General features: G+C 40.9%; 1 protein-coding gene across 1 annotated transcript in view; it reads left to right on the forward strand.

Moving 5' to 3' along the window:
- LOC139712407 (uncharacterized) overlaps positions 1–21,081 on the forward strand; it is a 38,519-nt gene extending 17,438 nt beyond the window's left edge. Inside the window, exons 6-12 of the mRNA XM_071624231.1 lie at positions 11,838–11,902; positions 13,492–13,655; positions 14,651–14,787; positions 15,764–15,861; positions 17,547–18,675; positions 19,208–19,286; positions 20,755–21,081. Coding sequence (XP_071480332.1) covers positions 11,838–11,902; positions 13,492–13,655; positions 14,651–14,787; positions 15,764–15,861; positions 17,547–18,675; positions 19,208–19,286; positions 20,755–20,945 — 1,863 coding nt within the window. The 3' untranslated portion in view covers positions 20,946–21,081. The remainder of the gene's footprint in view (positions 1–11,837; positions 11,903–13,491; positions 13,656–14,650; positions 14,788–15,763; positions 15,862–17,546; positions 18,676–19,207; positions 19,287–20,754) is intronic.
- Positions 21,082–21,845: the final 764 nt, after the last annotated feature.

Raw genomic sequence — 21,845 nt, forward strand, 5'->3', positions numbered from 1 at the left:
TTATTTTATTATCGTACGGAGCCGAATGTTACTGCTGTCCACTTCCGAAAGTGAAATGAATCGCCTGTAAATTATTTTAGCATCGTACGGAGCCGAATGTTATACTATTTTTGATTTTTGAACGTCAGGGCAGACATCAGATATTTACTTTATCATCAAACGCAGCTGAACGTTACTGTTATTCATTTCAAAATTTAAAAGCAAACATCCGACAGTTGTTTTAGCATCGTATGGAGCAGTATATTACTGCTATTCACTTCCGAACGTAAAAGAACTCATCTGAAATTTATTTTAGCATCTTCCGGAGCTGAAAGTTATTGTTATTTACTTTCGAACGTAAGAGCAAACATCAGACATTTATTTCATCATCGTACGAAGTTGAATAGTATTGTTATTTATTTCCGAACGTCAAAGGAATCATTCGACATTTATTTTAGTATCTTCCGGAGCTAAATTTTATTGTTATTTACTTTCCAACGTAAAAACAAACTTCCAGCATTCATTTCATCATCGTATGGAGCTGAATATTATTGTTATTCATTTCTGAATGTCAAAGCAAACATCAAACATTGAATTTACCATCGAACGCAACTAAATGTTACTGTTATTCATTTCAAAATTTAAAAGCAAACATCCGACAGTTATCTTGGCATCGTATGGAGCCGATTGTTACCGCTGCTCATTTCCAAAAGCAAAGGCAAACATCCGACTTTTTTGGTGACCGCGGGCCACCGTTAGTGTCGAGCCCTGCATAAAAGATCTCTTACAAACGGAGGGATGATTTCGGACACTTTTAGTACCATTTTTTTAGCTACGAAGCTGTAACGTTATAATGCAGAGTCGACAGTGCGATATCGCACCAATTTTGTCCCTTTCTCTCTCTCTTTTTGTTTTGTTTTGTTTTGTTTTGTTTTGTTTTTGCATGCTTCTCGCGCACGCGCATGTCGGTGTGTAAGCGCCGTTTCTTCCCCCGACGACCCGACCACGTGTTCAGTTTGAGCCACCACGCGTAAATATTTCAAACTACCTGACGGCACTTTTCCGCCACGCGTACTTCATTTTCTGGCGAGGACGCAGTGCCAGAAGGCCAATTACTACAAGTTCAGGATTTGTGCATGCTATCTCATTGTAATGTGGTAAATTTCCTGTTATTTTCTTTTCAGGGTTATAGATGACACTTTGGGCAAATTCTTCCTGTGACAGGTTAAAAAAAATTGGTCAAGGATGCGCTGTGTTCAAAACATCCTGAAACCTTTACTAAAGTTCACGACCAGGCTAGTTTAATAGGTAGATGACAGAGCTGGGGTTGGAGGGGAGGGGGGGGGGGGGGGGGGAGGGGTAGATCTTGGCAATCGCCGACAATATCACAACAAATGTGGGCACACACATTCCCTGCGATGTTAACTTCATATCTGTAGAGTTCATTTTTTTTCATAAAATTGTCAATTATTACCTCCGCCAAGGGAGGAGGTTATGTTTTCGTTACCGTTGGTTTGTGTGTTCGTTCGTTAGTTAGTTTGTCCGTGTGCAAAATAACTCAAAAAGTAGTGTAAGATAGCTACAGGGTTAGGGACACAGACTGTAAACATGAGGCCTGCACGCTTCAAGTCCTGAGGAGCACACTGCTTTATTTTCAGGCTGACCTGCCCTCAGCAAAACTCAACATCATGAACATGATCTGCATAAACTGTATTTACATATTTACATATTTAAATGAACTAAGAGGACCAATAGGAGTAGCAGAAATGGAAGAGACCAACCCTATTCATGAAGACAACCAATGAAAACACACTGGATGACTGTGGCTAGAAGCTGGGGTGAGAACTGCAGACATGGAATGATAAACAAAAGGATCAGATGTGACAACAAGCTGAGGTGATAACTGTAAACATGAATGGGGAAGGAATAACATGGATGGGAAAGGAATGAGAATGGTGGGACAGAAATAGAATACAAGTTAATGAGATGTGGGACTGTCTAAGAACCTAACCCAACTGAGGTACATGTACATAACAAACTTATACTGGAAAGAAGGAGGTAGACTTTGCTGTCTCACATAAACATTCTCCTTTCAAAAAATTGTCCTCAATTTTAAAGGCAAATATCAATCAAATGTAACTGTGATCAGGCAAAAAATGCTCAACTATGGGTAAACTACATTTCATACCATTTCTTATGTTCTGGAAACTGAAATCTGCCTTCTGCTGTACTCTCTTAAGATTAAAAAAAATACAAGTGTTTGTACAAACTACTATGGAATAAACTAAGAAATTGTAATACTGACATATACACTGTACCCTCTGTACCTCTGTATTTGCCTATCTGTAACAAATTTCTCTCTTTTTTTTCACTTTTGAACAACATATCATATTGATGGTAAATTTTCTTTGAAACAAATGAACACATATCCGAGCATACAACTACTTAAAATATTTAACTTAAATGAATTACATGTACCTTATCCCCAATTATACACTCTGTTTCCAGTGTATCTAAATATCACATGTGCACACTGTATCCACATACACTATATACTCGATATGACCAATCTATCATTTTAACAACATTTGCCCTTTGCCATTCTCTCAAACCCATAAACAATCTTCAAACTTGTTCAAACAGGATTCACCTTTTCGAAATTATATACCTCCTATCTATCTTATTCTTTTTTTTCTTTGTTTTTAACAATTACTCATCAATAAAGTCTACAACTTCATTACACTGAAAATGTTTTTTTTTTACTCGATGGAAGTTGCCAAAACCTTATAACATGAATACACAAAATAATCATTATCAAAATTTATGACACACTCAATTCAAAACACGAAAACGTATAACTTAAAAAATGATAAATACAAAAACTGTTGACATAATAACAATGATAATAATAAACCCTCTTTGTAGAGTGCAAATTACATTTAAATCTCTAAGCGCTTTTTTTTTTTTTAATGAGAAAAGGCAAATACGTGTGTAAGAACACCCAAAAACAAAACACAAAATTACATGATATCAACCTAAAACACATCATTAACCAATTTACAAAACAATAACAGTTACTTTACAAACAAATGAAGCTTCCATAAAAACATAAACTGATCTAATGATGAACATTCTCTGATATCATTAGGGAGCTAATTCCAAAATTGAGGGAAAAAAATTTGTTGACAATATAACATAGTGGTTACACTAAACGGTTTTAACAATTGTTTGATGCTTGAACAAAATTGTCTAAGAAATTGATATTCCTGAAAAAGTGAACATTGCAAATAATGAGAAGCTAACTGATGTTAACATTTAGATGCAATTAAAAATAACTTATGAACTGACCTGTCTGCTGAAATTTACTCTTTCAAATTTTTTTTTTTTGAACACTTATGAACTTATAAAATTCCCTTTTTTTTCCAAAAAAAACCTAATAATGCTGTGTTTCAAATACTGCATCCCACATTCAACTACATTGTAAGTGTCTTCTACAAAATAATATATATAATTCGTTCACATTTCTCTCAAAAACATGTTCTTCATACTACTACAAAATACTACCCAGATGCATTTGTACCAGGTGTGATGACTTTAACCTTTTTGCCAAAGCAACATATATAACACTTTGCTATATGTACTTTATGCTTATGATCACAATCACAAACTCAAAACATTTTCTCTCTTCTCTTTTTTTTTTTCATGTACATGGGTGTCTTTCCCAAAGGCCTAAAATACTTGTTGGTATCTTCTCAGTCTCTATAATTTGTAGTCCTTCAATTTCGATGGTAATTTGATTTGTCGGCCATATCTAGAGTGAATTTCTTGCCTGCTTTGATTGTTCTCTGGCAATTGTTCATTGTCATTTACTTGTTCACTCTGTTGCTGTTGTTGTTGATGACTGCCAGGTTGCGAGCTACTAATTTGGGAGTCCGATGGGGTAATTTGTCGTGATGACCCAGGTTGGTATTGCTCAGCAGATGACGACGAACGGAGTTGATAATGTGGTCTGAGTTGGAGTTGGTCAATCGATGATGGCCTGTGACTGGGTTGATGTCGGGGATGGGGTTGGTCAGCTGATGATATTGGCTGCTGGTCAGTCGGCGATGACCCATGGGAACGGCTGGTCTGGTTCAGCTGCCGCTGGCATGGGGCTGCTGCATCTGACCGTGGCTGGTGGTCAGAATTCGATGACTGCTGCCGGGGTGGGGCTGCTGCATTTGACCATGGCTGGTGGTCAGAATTCGTTGACTGCTGCCGGGATGGGGCTGCTGCATCTGACCGTGGCTGGTGGTCAGAATTCGTTGACTGCTGCCGGGGTGGGGCTGCTGCATCTGACCGTGGCTGGTGGTCAGACTTCGTGGAGTGCTGCCGGGGTGGGGCTGCTACATCTGACCATGGCTGGTGGTCAGATTTCGTTGACGACTGCTGCTGGGCACCATAGGGTTGGTTGGAGGTCTGGTACCAAACAGACAAACCTGACCGTGGCTGTTGGTCTTGGTTTGACTGTCGTTGATGGACGTGGTTTGGTGGTCGGGGTGACCACATGACGTACGAAGGGCCATAAGAGGCTGGCTGGGGTGGAGACATCTGCCTCTTAGTCCCATCTGCTACTGGTGGGTGTGGCGTTGAACCTTTTCCAGTCCCATCTGATGGTAATGACGATGATGGTGCTGTAGGGCGGGGGGCAGACAGGGATGGTGAAGTCTCATGTGAGGCTCGAACTCGATACATTTTCAGGCGATTATGATGTACTGTTCGCTTGGTCTTTTCATCCTGGTTGTTGACGATGGTGTAATTCAATCCATCTTCAGATGAGGAAATTACTGTGAAAGGACCTTTCCAGTTTGGTTCCAACTTTTTTCTGCTGTTGGTCTGGTCGTCTAACCAGCCAAGGTCACCGATGTTGTACCTAGATGTGCGAGTTCTTTTGTCATAATGCTGTTTTTGTTGTTGTTGCTGCTGTTTGGTTTTCTCTCTTGTGAACTCCCATGCTTTCCTCAATCGATCGGTCAGGTTGGCAGTGTATTCCAGCATGGAGCTTCCCATTAGTGGAGGGGGAGATGAGCAGGTGATGCTAGCTGGGATGCGGGCTTCCCTTCCGTGCATTACGAAATAGGGGGTCAAACCTGTTGTAGAATGGGTGCTTGTATTGTATGCTAACTGGAGCTGGTTGATGTGGGTGTCCCATTCTCCTCCCTGGTCGGAAATGTACTTCGCCAATTGATCTTTGATGGTGCGATTACATCGTTCAACTATACCTGCACCTTGTGGATGGTATGACGTTGATCGAGATTTCTTGATGCCCAATTTGTTGCATAATTCTTGAACCAATCTCGACTCGAATTGTCTCCCTTGATCGGTATGGAGAATCTCTGGTACACCATGTTCTTTCACATAGTCATCAAACAGGTGCTTGCCAATGGTTGAGGCTGTCTGATCTTTCATCGGGTAGATACTGACGTATTTGCTGAAATGGTCTGTTACAACCAATATGTAGCGAAAGCCTCGTCTTGTGATAGGTAGCTCGGCGATATCCGCGAAGACCATCTCTAGAGGGCGTGTAGTCGAAATTGGCTGTAGCGGTGCTTGGTATTTCGGGTTTGGTAACCGGAACGACTCACAGGCAGTGCATGTGTTGCAGAAATCAGTTATTTCCTTGTTCATAAATGGCCAGTAGCACATAGATTCTGCTCTCTGAAGTGTTCTGTGTGCACCAAAATGTCCGGATGATGGATCACCGTGCAATTCTTGGAGTACTCTGGGGACAAGTGAGCTTGGCACCACGAGTTGGAGCCTGTAGTTGCCTAACTTGTCTTTCTTCTTTCGGTAGAGGATGTCATTGTGAAGAACTAGCTTGGGGTACTGCCACAGCAAACGTCTGATTCGAGGGTTGTGACGACGAATCTGTCGCTCACTTGGTCGCTCGCCTTGGTTGACAAACTTGATGACTGTTCTGATGTCATTGTCTAGTTGCTGCTCATGTTGTACATCGACATCACTGTTGAGGATTACACCACTGTAAGGCTGGGGTGATTGCACTTTTGAGAGATCTGATGGATGGTTGTGCAACGGGTGACTTGGCGTTGGTGCTGATTTTTGTGAACGGGTTTCAACTGCACTGCACTTGGGCTGGGCGAGGATAGACTTAATTGGCTGTTGACTCGTTGGTGTGGAGGTGGCTTGGATGTCTCCTGGTCGTCGAGATAGTGCATCAGCGTTCCCATGTGATTGACCCTTCTTGTGTATTAAGCTGAATGTATACACATGGAGTTCCACTATCCACCTAGTTCTCCTCCCGGATGTATCGTCTTGGATGGGAAACTTCGTCAGAGCCAGGAGAGGCTTGTGATCAGTCTGGATTGTGAAGTGCTGATATCGGAGGAAGTGACGAAAATGGCGAACTGATGAAACGATGGCCCACGGTTCGCGATCATATGTTGACCATTTCTTCTGGGAGGTGGAGAGCGTCTGGCTGAAATAGGAGATAACTCGTTCCTTGCCATGCTGAATTTGTGAGAGGACTGCCCCAACTGCATCAATGGAAGCATCAGTTGATAAAATGAACTCCTTGTCAAAATCTGGATAAGCGAGTAGTGGTGGATTGGTTAGTGCCTCTTTCAGGTGAAGAAAGGCTGTTTCACACTCTGCTGTCCAGACAAACCGTTGACCTTTGTGTGTTAGGGTCGTCAGGGGGGATGCAACCTTGGAGAAACTTGGAATGAATCGTCGGTAGAATGACGCTAGACCGAGGAAAGAGCGTACCTGTGTTGGAGTTCTTGGCTGGGGCCAGGACTTGACTTTGTCAATGTTGTTTGGATCTGGTCTAACTCCATTGGAGGTGATTACATAACCAAGGTATGTGACCTCTTTCCTGAACAGGCTGCACTTTGATGGTTTGAGTTTAAGTCCAGCATCTCTGAAGCGTTGAAATACTTCTTGGAGGTTTTTGAGGTGATTGTCAAAGTTCTTGCCCATGACTATACAGTCGTCGAGATATACCAGACATCTGGACCAGTGCAGGCCGTGGAGGACAACTTCCATAAGACGCTGGAACGTCATCGGTGCATTGACCAATCCGAATGGCATTACCGTGAATTGGTAGAGTCCTGTGCCTGTGGTGAAAGCAGTCTTTTCCTTGTCTTCTGGGTGGAGCTTAACCTGCCAATATCCACCTGACAGGTCCATGACACTGAAGTATGTAGATGATGAAAGAGAGTCAATCGTGTCATCTTGCCGTGGGATAGGATGTGAATCCCTGACCGTCACTGCATTAAGCTTCCGATAATCAATGCAAAATCGGTAAGTATTGTCTTTCTTTCTCACCATTACTATCGGGCTAGCCCACGGGCTGTAGCTTTCTTCAATGATGCCTCTTTGAAGGAGATCGTCGACTTGCTTCTGAATTTCTACTCTCATGGCTGGGGAAGTTCTGTAGGCTCTCTGTCGTATTGGAGTTTCGGTGGATGTGTTGATTTGGTGATGAAGGAGATCAGTCTGGCCTATGTCATGGGGAGTTGCACTAAAAATGTCACCATAGGCTTGGAGTAGGTGCTCGGCTTTCTTGTACTCTGACTTAGAGAGTTCAGAAGAAGGGAGAACACTGGGTGCTAGTGATTTGTCACTCAGTTGTGTTTCTCCATCAGCAGCTACATTCATGATCTCATACTCCTCTTCCTTGTTTCCCGTCACGGAGAAAAACTGTCCAAGGCATGTATCCGCAGACAAATCCACTGCTTCATTAGAGGGGTTAATAAGACGTACCAGAATAAGACCATCCTGAGGCTTAAACAAAGATCTGGCACCAATGACAGGAATGTGATCTTGTGTAGCCGGTTCAAAGTAGCCCTCATAGTCTCTAGGTATGATGTCAAACTGTGGAGAAGCCAATTTTCCCTGGACATGGATTTCACACATAGGTGGAATATGTGAGTGTCCCACAAGAGAAACTTTACACTTCAGTGGGGCTTGGTACTGCTGCCAATCGATGAAAGGGATGGTGGAACCAGGCATGTTGAATGATGCAGAGGATATTGATGCATTGTGGTTGGTGATGAAATCCCATCCGAGGATGACTGGATGCGTGATGTTCCTCGCAACAAAGAATTGGTGTTGAGTTGCCTTGTTCCCTAAATGTACTGATGCTACCACTGTTCCAATGTTGTCTACTGGCTCACCAGTGATGGAGGATGCTATGATTGTGGACTTTTCGAGTGGGCTCCTTTGTGATGCAGGAATAGATGATAAAAAATCGGCACTCAAGAGAGAGATGTGAGCTCCGGTATCTATGAAGGCAAGTGCATAGACATTGTCGATGATGACTGGGATGTAGGGTGAGTTCAATGAAGAAACTGAGTCTACAGGAATTTGGTTTTGGGCCTTGGCAGATGGAGATGATGAGTGGCCCTCCTCGTCAACTACCAGAAGTTTTCCGACGGTGTATCATCAAAGCGAACTTGACGATAGGGAGCATGTCTAGGAGAGTCAGCTTCACGGGAGGGATGGAGATCTTGATATTGTCGAGCATACTGAGGACTTGAAGATCTGTTATTACGTCTCCATTCTTGGCGGTGTGGATGTGGAGACTGATACCGGTTTTGTTCCCTCGAGCGGTACACATGCCGGGTTGGTGAAGGAGAGTCGTGGCGACGGTGATATCTGTCATCGAATCTCGCTTCTGGGCTGTCGAGATGTTGTTAGGCACGCTGAGGACTTGGCGATCTATGACGACGTTGCCATTCTCGTCTGTGTGGGCTTGAAGACTGGTAGCGATTTGGTTCCCTTGAACGGTACATAGAACGGGTTGGTGATCGGGAATCATGGCGTCTCTGATATCTGTCATCGAACCTCTCTTCCCGACTGTTATGACGTTGTGGAGATCTGGGCTTCGATCTAGGATGGATATTTGACTTGGAAGCAGTTTCTAATTTCAAGTTCATCCTTTCAAATTTCTGCTCCATTTCATTCAGCCTTTGTAGGATGAGCTGCATTTCTGGTGACTGTGCCAGCATTGTGTCATTGGGTGGTTGGCTTGTCACTGCTACTTGTACGCTGACGTCTTGTTGTGACTGACTTGCTCTTTCTACTCGAAGAGCAATTTTCAGGGCCTCCTCAAAGTTGCTGCCTCCTAGTTCACACACCTTGACCTGGAGAGTCTTCGATCCCTGCAATGAAGCGCCTAAATTTTTCTCCAGCTTTGGCTGCATCGTCGTAGGCAGGAAAGGCTTCCTCGACCATTGACGCTATAGCTGCTGCAAAAACTTCAAGCGGTTCACCTGGTCGGCGAGTGCGGGCAGTGATACAGGACTTGAAAGTATCTAAGAATTGTGTTCGACCAAAAACTTGCGAGAGTTTATCCTTCACCTTCTTGAAATCCTTCTTCTCGGAGTCAGGTATGCTCTCCCAAACAGTAAATGCTGATCCAGCAAGTCTTGCTGGAAGAAGGGAGTGTAGCTTAGTTGAGCTATCCGGAAATGCTTGTGCTGCTACTTCAAATCGACGTACCCACTGGTGGAAGTTTTTTCCATCTTCTCCGGTAAACACTTCGGGTAGCTCAAGGCGAAAGGATGTCATGTTGTGAAGATGATAATCCAGTTAATAATCCAGAGTTTTAAATGAATCCACATATATCAATCAGATATCACCACATGAATCCACTCATTGACCAGATATTAACACAGCTAACTTCAAACAACAGATGTGAAGGAGGGTGAACAATTCTCATGCAGGTCACACAAACTTGTTAAAGCTTGATCCAATTAGTACTGCTTGATCCCACCTGTATTACTTAGCTATCCCACCGCTGCCACCAGTTGTAAGATAGCTACAGGGTTAGGGACACAGACTGTAAACATGAGGCCTGCATGCTTCAAGTCCTGAGGAGCACACTGCTTTATTTTCAGGCTGACCTGCCCTCAGCAAAACTCAACATCATGAACATGATCTGCATAAACTGTTTTTACATATTTACATATTTAAATGAACTAAGAGGACCAATAGGAGTAGCAGAAATGGAAGAGACCAACCCTATTCATGAAGACAACCAATGAAAACACACTGGATGACTGTGGCTAGAAGCTGGGGTGAGAACTGCAGACATGGAATGATAAACAAAAGGATCAGATGTGACAACAAGCTGAGGTGATAACTGTAAACATGAATGGGGAAGGAATAACATGGATGGGAAAGGAATGAGAATGGTGGGACAGAAATAGAATACAAGTTAATGAGATGTGGGACTGTCTAAGAACCTAACCCAACTGAGGTACATGTACATAACAAACTTATACTGGAAAGAAGGAGGTAGACTTTGCTGTCTCACAGTAGTTAACGGATTGGGATGAAACTTGCAGGAAAGGTTGAGAATGACACAAGTACCAAACGATTAACTTTTGGTAGTGATCCGAGATATTTTGATATTTTGGCAGGTAGGGTCAATGAACTTGGAAGTTCAGGCTGCGCGTATTTGAGGTTTGCTTGCGTGCACCATAGTGCGTGCTCTAGTTTCTGCTAGGGCGAGGCCCGCCGTACAGCTGAGGGTTTATGACGTAACAAAGGCTTCTATATTGGGAAATGGGGCGACTTTCAGCACACAAATTATAAGTACTTATAGGTGGAAATCACTGATATCTCTATGGAAGAACAAGATCAGTGGTGGAAATGAGCTGCCTGCTTGGCGGAGGTCTGCGCTCTCAGAGTGCTTCTATAGTTATGTATGCTGTTAAATACACAAAGTGTGAACAATAATTATAATAAAAATGTTTCCAGACTAAATCATCTACAGTTATGTTTTTTTTAGAACAAATACTGATATCTCCTTCTATTTTAGGCTTTATTGCAAAAATTTTATATGGTAGGATGTTTTGTGATACAAGAGACCTACATAATATGTGCTTCAAATGTGATATCTTGAACATTTTTGAAATTGCTGCTCCCAATGGTAAACAGGACCTTTAATGAATAAATGAAAAAATGATAATGCTTTTATGAAATTTGACTGAAAGCCTAATTTGTGCATGAATTCATAATTTTGCGCAATTTGTGGTGTGACAAACATGTACATATTTTATATAACTTCAAGAAAAAAATGTCATGAAGCGTAGCTTTTGTGATGGCAACATTTCACGTATCTCATGGAATGTTGATGCTGTCAGACATACATAATGCTAAATACATTGTATGAGTACATCGTACAAGTACCATGTACTGTACAATTGTACGTGTCGGTGGGCATCCATAGCGCAAAAGTGACCAGCCAATACGCTCAGTCCAAAATAAACATCCAAGAACTTCACTTCCTGTCACTTGTGATACAAATGTGTGTGCACAGCTGCCAAGTAGAATGCTGTTACAATATTTAGTACGTTTTTTGCTTCATCAGAATCAAGAAAATATGATTTGTTTGTTTTTATTAGCAATTTGGTTTGCTATAGTTATAATAATGATAATACTACTACTAATAATAATGGTGATGATACAATACATTCACAAGGCACTTGATATGGATGTTTCTAAAGCGCACAAGGGTGTGCAACCCTTTCCATTTTGAAACCAAAGTATGATTTTTGCCTGAAAGATAGGTTTTGACTCTGCATTAGATTTTTTTTTTTTCTAAATCCACAGAGGTCGTTAACCTTTATATGGCGGGCATAAACGTAGGTGTACAGTGAGTAGGTGACCAGTGAGTGTGTACAGTGAGTTTACTTGCATATCAAGTTGTATGTATACGGTGTTATGCTTCTTCACTACAAACACTATTGTCCTGCTCCTTATTCTCTTGTGTGTTTTTTTCCCCATTTTTCAAATAATATGGTTAAAGTCTGTGTGTGTTTTATTTTTTCTGGTTGATTTCACGACAGCTCACACCCCAGCAGGCATCCTCCTTCTTGGCACCGTTCGCAGAACTGGTGGCAAAGACGCTGAAGTGAGTAGTGTGTTCAATGGGCATTCACACTATTACAAGGGGCTTTGCAGGATAATTGCAATGACTGTAAAAGCTCTCATTTTTGCGAGGGTTTAATTTTCATGAATTTTGCCAGTTACTGTTGAATGGCAAATTTAACAACACACGAAAATGTCGCCATGCTAGTGTAATAGTGCACTTTAATACCACAGCCTTGGTGTCAAATTGCGAAAACAGCACCTCGCTAAAATGTCCGTGACCTGATTCGCAAAAATATCTGTATGTGAAAATAACAGCTTATACAGTAATTGCATATCCCCAATGTCAATGGCAACTTCGAAATTTATTGCAAGCTTGCTTCTCACAACAAAAAGTTGCATTTGATTGCGATTAATTGCAACTTGTGATTGATTGCAAGTGTGCTTCTTGCAACGAAAAGTTGTGATTGATTGCAAGTTATGTTTGATCTGTCAGTTGCAATATGTGCCAAAAATATTTGCAATTTATTGCTAAGTCGACTTACTTGAAATGCCCCCTTAGTCTATCAAGATTGAATACCATAGTGACGACCTTTAACTTTCATGATCTTATGATACTCAGTCTAATTTTGATGTAAATAATTAGCTCTCATCATGTGATGGTATGAGGTCAGTGGTATATCCTCTGTAAATTTTCTTTCTGTTTCGAATTGGTTGAAACTGCATGTTTATTTATGTAAGTTCTTTTTTCCTTTTTTTTTTTGAATATTATATTTGATTTGGATCTGTAAATTGAACCAGATATGAGTACTGCTGGTCAAGAACTGTGAAAAATGCAAGATTACTAGCCTCTGAGAGAGAGAGAGAAAGGAAAATGAAAATGCAGAGGTTCAACCTGCTTGATATGAAAAATTGTACCTGAAAAGAGAGCCAGAGAAATTAGTGTTCACAATCTGTTTAAGAATGATATTTCACTTTCACACTGATGAGAAAATGATCACAGAGTGTCCCAAGGCCTTGTATTAATTCATTCTAGAGTTAGAAAGCCCATCAGCAGTTCTTCAGCAGAAATGCACTCATAAAAATCAACCAATTTTGTTTTCACTGTGAAAAACATGTTAGATGAGCTGGTATGAACTCTTGGCGATCATTGGTCCTGTAGATGTTTTCTTAAACAAGGATGCCAGTTTTCAGGCAGAAGCCTTAATTCAGGCCCTGTGTAGTATCAAAGTTCAGGCCCTTTTTGTACACACAGTAGCTTCATGTACAGGTACAGTGCACTCTAATTATAATGAACACGATTATAACAAAATTCTGGTTACAACGAAATAAAAATCCAGGTCGAAAAATTATCGGCTCTATGTTTTTTTTTATTTATTTGTTCGGTTTTAACAAAATTTTGATATAACAAAAGAAAACTGCCAGTCCCGAGGACTTTGTTATAATGGGAGTCCGCTGTATTTTATGCCCTCTCTTTCATTCTAACTGGCATTCCTGAATGAAATAATTTACACCCTCTTATATTGAACATTGATCTGGCATGAAAAAAAAAATATTCGTAATATGATCACCTAGTATGAGAACAAGAATCCTTATTAAAGTGAGTTTGCTCCTTTTTCTGTTTGTTTGCAGCAAGAAGCTGAGAGATGTAATGCTTGAAGACATCTTTCAAGACGTGGTCGAGAGGTCGAACGTCGGAGAGGAAAAGGAGGAGGAGGAGGAGGAGGATGAAGGGATAGCATCAGATGAGGATAGGACCAAGAAGAGCGACAAGAAAAAGAAAGGGCACAAAAATGGTAAATTTGTAGTGCAGAGGTTGTGTCCTCTTTGCTGTACTTTATGGAAGTTACTGTGCTTTATGGAAGTTACTGTGTGTTTGAATTTTGTGCATTGATGTATGTCACTTTGAGAGTAGTGTGTGCAAGTTTGTGCGGGTAGCAGGAATACAATGGGCAGACTGGTTGTGGGTGTAGCTGAATCATGTCACTGTAATTTTACTTGAGTGCTGGAGTTGTGTGCAGCATTTCTTTAATTTAAACAAGAATATCTTCCTTACAGGGCGGAGGGCAAGGCATGGCACATTTGTAATGATCTTTTAAGATGTATCTTTTTAACTTGATCTCCTAGCCTGAAGTTTATTATATTTTTGATGCATTACTGTATATGCCATATATTTCGCAAGTCTAAATTTTCGGGAATCAGGAACTCTCGACGATTCGCGAGTTGTTAAATTCACGATCGTGGAGTCCTGGACTGAACGGACAAATGTACATACGTACGTCACATCCACATCGGGATCAGAGTTAATATTTTTGTGTGTCTTTAATTTCACGAATAGCACCCGACTCTGGAAATTCGCAAAAATAAAAACCTTGCGAAATATTCGGCATATACAGTACTTGGTGAATGGTACATTTGTAGGTGTTCAATAAATTTTTGCTGTGCAGTTTTGTCATTATGCAATTTCAGGTGAATGTCGTCTTGTTGGTATTTGTAAACTTTCCTGTGAAATTAAAAGTAATATTTAATAGTCTCAACTTGCTTATATTCAGTGCAGACGATATGGTTGAAAAAGAAAATGGATCACTGTTTTGCCATTGTCAGTGAATAGATTGCCATAAAAAGGGAGATGGCATCACATACAAAATGTCAATATGTTACTAAAACATAGAACTTACCGTGAATGTCCAAATTACTCAAGGTTATTGAAACACAACTTATGAGTAATGTTTCAAACTGAAGGCAGTGATGAGTGAATACCAATTTTCCTTTTGGTTTTTTGTTTTTATAGCCAAGAAAAGGAGGAGGAAGGGAGATCAGGATGAAGATGAAGATGAAGATGAAGATGATGATGATGATGAGGAGGAGGAGGATGTTGATATTTTGGAGAAAGTCATGTTTCCAGAAGAGATGGTGCCACCTTTAGAGGTAAGAAATCTCCCTTCTCTGTTTCTTGCATCTCCAAAAAATATCTTTAGTGCATGAGCTGTTAAATATTTTCATGAGGGTTTAGTTTTTGCAAATTTCTCGAATCACTGCTGGACCGCGAATTCAGTAGCAGGTGAAGGTGTCGCCATGTGCTCGGGTAATGGTGCACTTACTATTAGCCTCGGTGTCAATTCGCGAAAATGTCTTTGACCTCCTCATTCCGGAAAATATCTGTACACGAAAATATCAGGTTATACGTAGGCCTACAGTATCTGGTGGCTAGGATGCCAGAGTCCTAGTGGTCGGTGTGCTTGGGTAGTGGTAACTAGGTAGGTCCTGGGTGCAAGCCAGACCACAATGCTTCTGTCCTTGTGCCTTGTTTGACGAAAGAAATTTTGACTTTTAAATGTGGCTTAATGCAAGGGGGAGTAAATAATGATATATCATGCCACAATGAAATCTTTATCTGCTGTAAAGTCATTTGTAATTATATTATAATTGTAATTTGTAACATGCACCCAAAACCTACAGCAGAATGGGGGACAATGCTTTTGTGATGACTGCACTGCAATTGTGGAACAATCTACCTCGGTTCATCCGCATTTCCCCATCCCTTGATGTCTTCAAGAAGAATCTTATGACTTTTCTTTTAATGCCAATTTGTGACTGATTTTTGTTGTAAAGTGCTGTGAAACCAGTCATTGACTGTGTAAGAGTGCTACAAATGTATATAGATGATGTGATTGTATTGTCTTGTTTTGTTTTGTTTTTTTCCAGCTTTATTTTCCCAATTCACATGCTGCTTCATATACCAAATACATGCATAATAATGAATAGTACATTATGGAAAAAAAATTGTATTGTATTGTAATTTTTGTCTGTATTGAGATGAAAAAAAAATGATAATGCCTGCCCTTTTTCCTCATTCTGAATATCAATTCTAATCAGAGCTTTGACCTAACCCCTCTCTCAACAGTACGATTATGGGGCAATTGCCGACATGTTATTCAAACAAGCCAGCGAAAAGAACATTCCGGCACGCAACAGAAAGCCAGTTTACAGGATGGTGACCAGGTAAGGGCTGAAAATGTCTGTGTGGCATTAGACTATTGGACTATAGGCTTGGCTTCATCTGCTCACTGGCAACAAACCTGGAAGTCTTTGCTCTTTGGTCATGAGTTATACAATGTAGGTGTTTAGCATGTCTGAAAAAGAGTTGCCACTGATGTTACATCTCCAAATGCAAGATTAAGGTGATTCTTCGTCATCTGTCGTTTGTGCCTGTTTGTGCCAGCTGACTATTTCTAGTCACTTGAGATGGACCACAAGGGGTCGGCATCATTTGCCCATTTTCTGGTGTGGGTATATGTGAGTGGACCACTTTGCCGGGTTAGCACCCTGCTGCTCTTTGAGATGAATGAATGAAGTGAGATCATTTGCTTGTGTAAGTCGGGACTCGCACACACTTGGAATAGTTGGCAAACTGTATGAAAAGGGCCCATCAGCCATACAGGGCTGCATGCCTACCCATATTTTCTACTGGTACAGCCTGTCTGTCAGACCAATAGGTGCCCAGTTTTTCCATCTTTTACTGGTCCATTCCTTAAAAAGTTACTGGTCCGACAGTGATTTTCACTGGTCAGGGATGGTCGGACCAGTGCCAGTGTGCAGCGTTGCCATACAAATTACTGTGTGACAGAGAGAAGTGTTAATATTTTAATAGTAAGTTACTGTGGAGATCACTTGTACTCATTCATTAGTAAGAAACCTTTATTCTATGGGGCCTAGAGAAAGGCTCTAGCTAATACTCTTACAGTGTGTAGGCTGCAGTTATTTATTCAAATTTTACTCAGTAACAAATGAAAGAATATGGATGAGTTTGGCAAGTTTATATCTACAATCGAATTTGCTCTGTGATGAGATGTTTTTTATCATAGAAGTGATTGTGTTTGCAAGTGTGTGGTTTAAAAAGATAATGGAAAATTTGATTTGGGAAAAATGAACATTTTATTGTCAGTAAATTGCATACAAGTAGCATGTTTTCCTGTATGCAACCAAAAGGACCTAGCTTGTTGCATTGATTTTTATCCTATTCCTCACATGTGCTGCACATGAAATGCCCAAAAGTCATGATTTAATACAGAAAAAAAAAATCACCAGTTGTTGGAAGATATTTGACAGCAAAAAGCTTCAACCCAAACTCTTCATAATTAGCTTGACAGAGACTTAGGTTCATGCTTTGCTCAGAATATATCAGGCAATTATTTTGTTGAACACTCTGTGAGATACAGGGAGTAACTCATTTTATACACACAATTGCAATATAAATTTTTGATGCATTTTTAAGCATGAAAATTGTATCTGGATTCTGCTTGAGAGGGATACTGCAACTTAATATTTTTAATTTGATTAATACTTGGAATGATCTTGATATTGATGGTTTTTATTCCAAATGTTTGCTGATGTGTTGTTTAGTTGCATGCCTGTAGCTGAGACCTTTCTCTGAAAGATGGATTCTCAGCAATGTGATGAGTTTGCTGTGAAGTCTGATCTATAGAAATGCCATATCTTCCCCCAACACTGTAAAGTTGACTATAAGAAATGAATGAAGTCCTAAAGCTACAAAACCTGTCAGAATCCAAATTCATGTCAATTTGGTACAAAAAAGACAAAGGAAACACAAATGGAACAAACAAACATCGAATGAAGCTTGCCTGCAATAATCAGGCCTTTCACTTCTTTCACCATCTGATTTCTAGGTTCCAGAGTCTGGCGAAAGGCATCTACCCGATGAGGAACCTTCTCGAGGAGATCAGGAATGAGAAAGATAACGACTATCTCCAGGACGACCTGCCCTGGTGGAAGAAGCTGCAAGCCATCGAGAAGGCGAAGAAGAAGAAGAAGAGGAGGAAGAGGAGGAGGGGGAAGAAAGGAGCAAAGGGCGGAGATGGGGATGACGACGACGACGATGGAGAGGAAGATACTATTGATGATGATGATGAGGAGGAGGTTGCTAGGAAACGGCCAAGGAAGATGGGCAAAGAGACCGCTTTGAGTGGACGTGATGCAGGAAGAGCAAGAGAGGAGGATGAAGTGGAGACGGAGGCTGTGGAGACCGAAAGCAAAAAGAAAAAGAAGAAGAAAACGAAAAGAAAGACAAGTGGTGAGAGTGATACTGCAGACATGGCAGAGGATGATGGGACAAATGAGAGCAGGCCTATGGAGAGCGATGAGACGAAACCTTCCAAATCAAAAAGGAAGTTGGGCGGCAAGGCGAACCTCACTAGGGAAGATGGTGCTACGGAATCATCAGACAAGGAATCTCTCGTGGAAGCCAGATTGCAGGCTGCAGTCGAAGGCGACAAGAGGGCTGAGGCTGCTGAGGATGATTTTGATATGCCAATGAAGTCCAAGAAAAACAAGAAGAAGCATAAAAAGGCGGCGGCAATCAGCGAGGACGCGCCCATCCCAAACGCAGACACTGATGCCACGCCCAAACTGGAAGTTGTTCCTGCCGACAAAGATGCAGTATTAAAGTCACCATTCTTGGTTGATTCTTCAAAAAAAGTGCTTGATGGACACCAAGAGAATGAAGATGTGCCAGCGGAAACTCCGAGGAGGAAATCTAAGAAAGGAAAGAAGAGCAAGAAGATGACCCTGACAGAGTCTGATACCAGTGTCCCAGAAATGGGTGATGACGTTGCCATGCCAACGGAAACCCCAATGGAGATCAACATGAGTAGGGGGAAGGACTCTACAGAGCAGAAATCTGAGCGCAAATTGTCGGCCTTCGCGTCCTTTCAGAAAGTGGAGACGCCGGTGGCTTATGTGAAGAAGTCAAAACACCGAAGTGAAGTACCAAGCACCCTGCCGAGGGCAAAAACCAAGGTTAGCTATAAAGCGCAACATTGATGATTTATTCACAACAAAGAAATAAACAAGGGAGCTTCATTCAATCCAATGGTGGCACTATAATTTGAAATAAAAGGGAACTGGGACATAATTGCATTTGAGCCAAAACTATGAAAATTTCAAGATTTTGTGTACAAACTATATGCCAAGTTGTGAGGTGATGACATCACATACTCATTTGAATATTCATATTGACTGTTCGAAAAGTGTTTTGTGAAAATTAATTAAACTTTACAAATTCATAAAAACTTCCCCTAATCTTTATCCAGTTGTGGTCGAATTTTCATTTGCTTTGCTTATGAAATGTTACCTTTTCTTATCAGACTGTCTTTTCAGTGGTTCAGAATTCAAAGGAGTTTTCCTTGTAAAGTTTATGACTTAAAAACATGGATATGATACACTATGAATTTACAGTACACATGTTTTTGTGTTTTTAGGAACATGCCGCTCCTCAAAATCCATAAGAGTTAACCATAGATAGTGTTTGTTACTTTTTTGTTCCTTGCAGAGCAAAGCACAGCCACAGTACACACCACCTATGACCAGGAAGCGGGTAAAAATTGCCCTCTCTCTCAACCAATTTCAAGGTAAGAAATGCTCATACCATTGTTTACTGCTTCTCACTTCTTGAATGACAGTAAAATGTGAAATTTACTTCCCAGAGGAACCGTAGAATTACACATTTTAAGCACAAAGAAATTAAATTCACTGTCTGTTGCCATATAAAACTTGTCTTGATATAATCCTTGGCTTTGTAACTTCTACTACTACTGCTATGACCATTACTGCTTTCTCTCATCAGTAATGCCATTTAACCCTATTCCCACCGGGGGGGGGGGGGGGGGGGGGGGCATTTTGCCCCCCCCCCCCTCGACATTTCGCGTGATTATTCCGCAACGCGTGATGCTCTCCCCGCGACATTTTATGACTTTTTTCTTTCAAGTATCGCGCAACTTTTGAGACCAACTTTGTCGCTCCTGGGCATACTGTTTTGAAGCCACGCCCCTCTGAAAAAAATTTGTCGACCCAAAAATTGCTCAAAAACATGGATTTTGTGTACAAATCCAATGTAAATTGTGTTTTTGCAATTAATTCATATAGAAATGGATATTTTTACATTCAATGGCTGATAATGATTTATTTTAGCCTGATTATGCTTTATAAAGTTTTTGCGACAAATTTTGACGAAAAAAACCAACAAAAACAAAAAGTAAAAAACAAAGAAATACATAAGAAATTCAACAAACAATAAAATACATAAGAAATAATTATGAAGCCGAATTTTTGCTTCAATACTATTGTTGAGGATATTGAAGAGAATATGTTCACCAAAAATAGAAGTCTTGGAGCTTTATTTTTTTTATTTATAGGCAAAATATTATTTTTGCGTAAATTAGCATAAATTAAATTAATATAAAATACATAGATTAAAATTTGAAAAATCTAACTATACAGTCTTAGGATAACATTGGCCTCTACCTTAAAGCAAATTTTCGTGAGGATCGCGCGATCCACGACCGAGATCTTAAGGGGGGGCCAAAAAGGCCTCCCCCCTTCCCGATGGTTTCAAGTCCCTCAAAAAACCTGGTGGGATTAGGGTTAAGCATGATAATATGATGATTTATTTCTCCATTTGCGATGTTGTCTATCAAAGAATCATTTTGCATGGTCATAGAAATCATTGTTACGCGACAAACTTACACAAAAAAGGAAGATAACAGAATCCCATTATACATGTATTGTACAACAACATCTTTTAGGATTCAAGACGATCATTATAGATGATTATGGGAATGCAGTGCCTAAGGGCTCACATGCGTAGGGGCAACAGTAAAATAATTACTTGTGTGGGTGCCAGCCCTTGTGTTGCGTGCCAGCCGTTGTGTTGCTTCCCTGTTTATACTATTTGTAAATACATACTCTGTGCCATTTCCATGGGAATGTACATTATGTAACTTGTCATTTTCATTCGGCTGAATAAACAATAATACATGTAATTGTAATAGTATAGCAATAATAAAAGGTCACTGTTCTTACTATTAAACCTAATCCCAGGTGCTAGTGACTACAGACAGTCTGTAAAGGCAAGTCCTGGAGTCCCCTTCGATGGCACCAAGAAGCCAGCCCACTCCGCCCTGAAGCCGACGCCCGAGAGGCCCGCGAGCAAGGCGTCCAAGACTTCGGCCAAGGTTGCGGCCAAGGCAGCCTCGAAGAGGAGACGGTCGCAGGCTGTCGACTTCTTTTAGAGTCCAGAGGATGGTTAGTGTCCACTTGAGTGGACACTGATGGACAGAGCATGCCACGTGAAAGAATGGCAAGTGATATATCGCCTGTGCCTTTAATATCCAAAGCAGATATATTCAGAAAATGGGATGTACAGAATATCAGGGTATTTTATACAACACCTAAAAAGAATGTAGCTATCTGATTGGTCGATGGCCTATGACGTGACATTAAGTTAAAAGTTCCATCGCATGCTGTGGCTGTCAGCTGTGCAATTTTGTTTGAGCAAATATGGATAGCGCATGGCTGACATCACCCATTTCCATTGACTTCCCGTGTTAACTCGTTTGTTCATCCAATGGCTCAGACATCACAATAAACAAATATTTGCTGCGCATATTCGGCAATTGTTATACAAGTGTGCTTACAAGCGCGCACTTTTGTCACTCATTTTTGTCAACAACTAACCAACGATCTGTTTCGTGTACGCACGTGGTGACTGTGACTGTGCAGCTACTATTCGTCTTTCACAGAAAATGGTTGCCATTTCTGTGCTACATTCAAGGATCTGTGTGGACCACATCTGTAGACATTCTGAGGTGTTGTGTAAAACAAATAGTGTATGGTCTTTACTCGTGCAATGGAACAAGACTTCGCACTCGGTGAAAGATGAGACGCGCTATTCAAATCGGCTTCGCCTCGTTGAATAGAGCACCTCTATCTTTCGCCTCGTGCGAAATCGTGTACCATCGCACTCGTGACCATTCACTATTTGCATAGAGGGTAAAGCCAAACTTTCCTTCCAGCGAGATACCAATCATGGTGACTCTGTATGTCTTGACCCATGTTTTCAAGATTAAAAAAACCAAAACCAAAAGCAAAACGTTCAAAAGCAATAGCAAAATCCCATGCATGAAAAGGCA

This window comes from Diadema antillarum, unplaced genomic scaffold (assembly GCF_040938485.1).
Source record: "Diadema antillarum isolate AM-2024a unplaced genomic scaffold, OU_Dant_1.0 seq00001802_RagTag, whole genome shotgun sequence".
In the NCBI taxonomy this organism is placed as follows: domain Eukaryota; kingdom Metazoa; phylum Echinodermata; class Echinoidea; order Diadematoida; family Diadematidae; genus Diadema; species Diadema antillarum.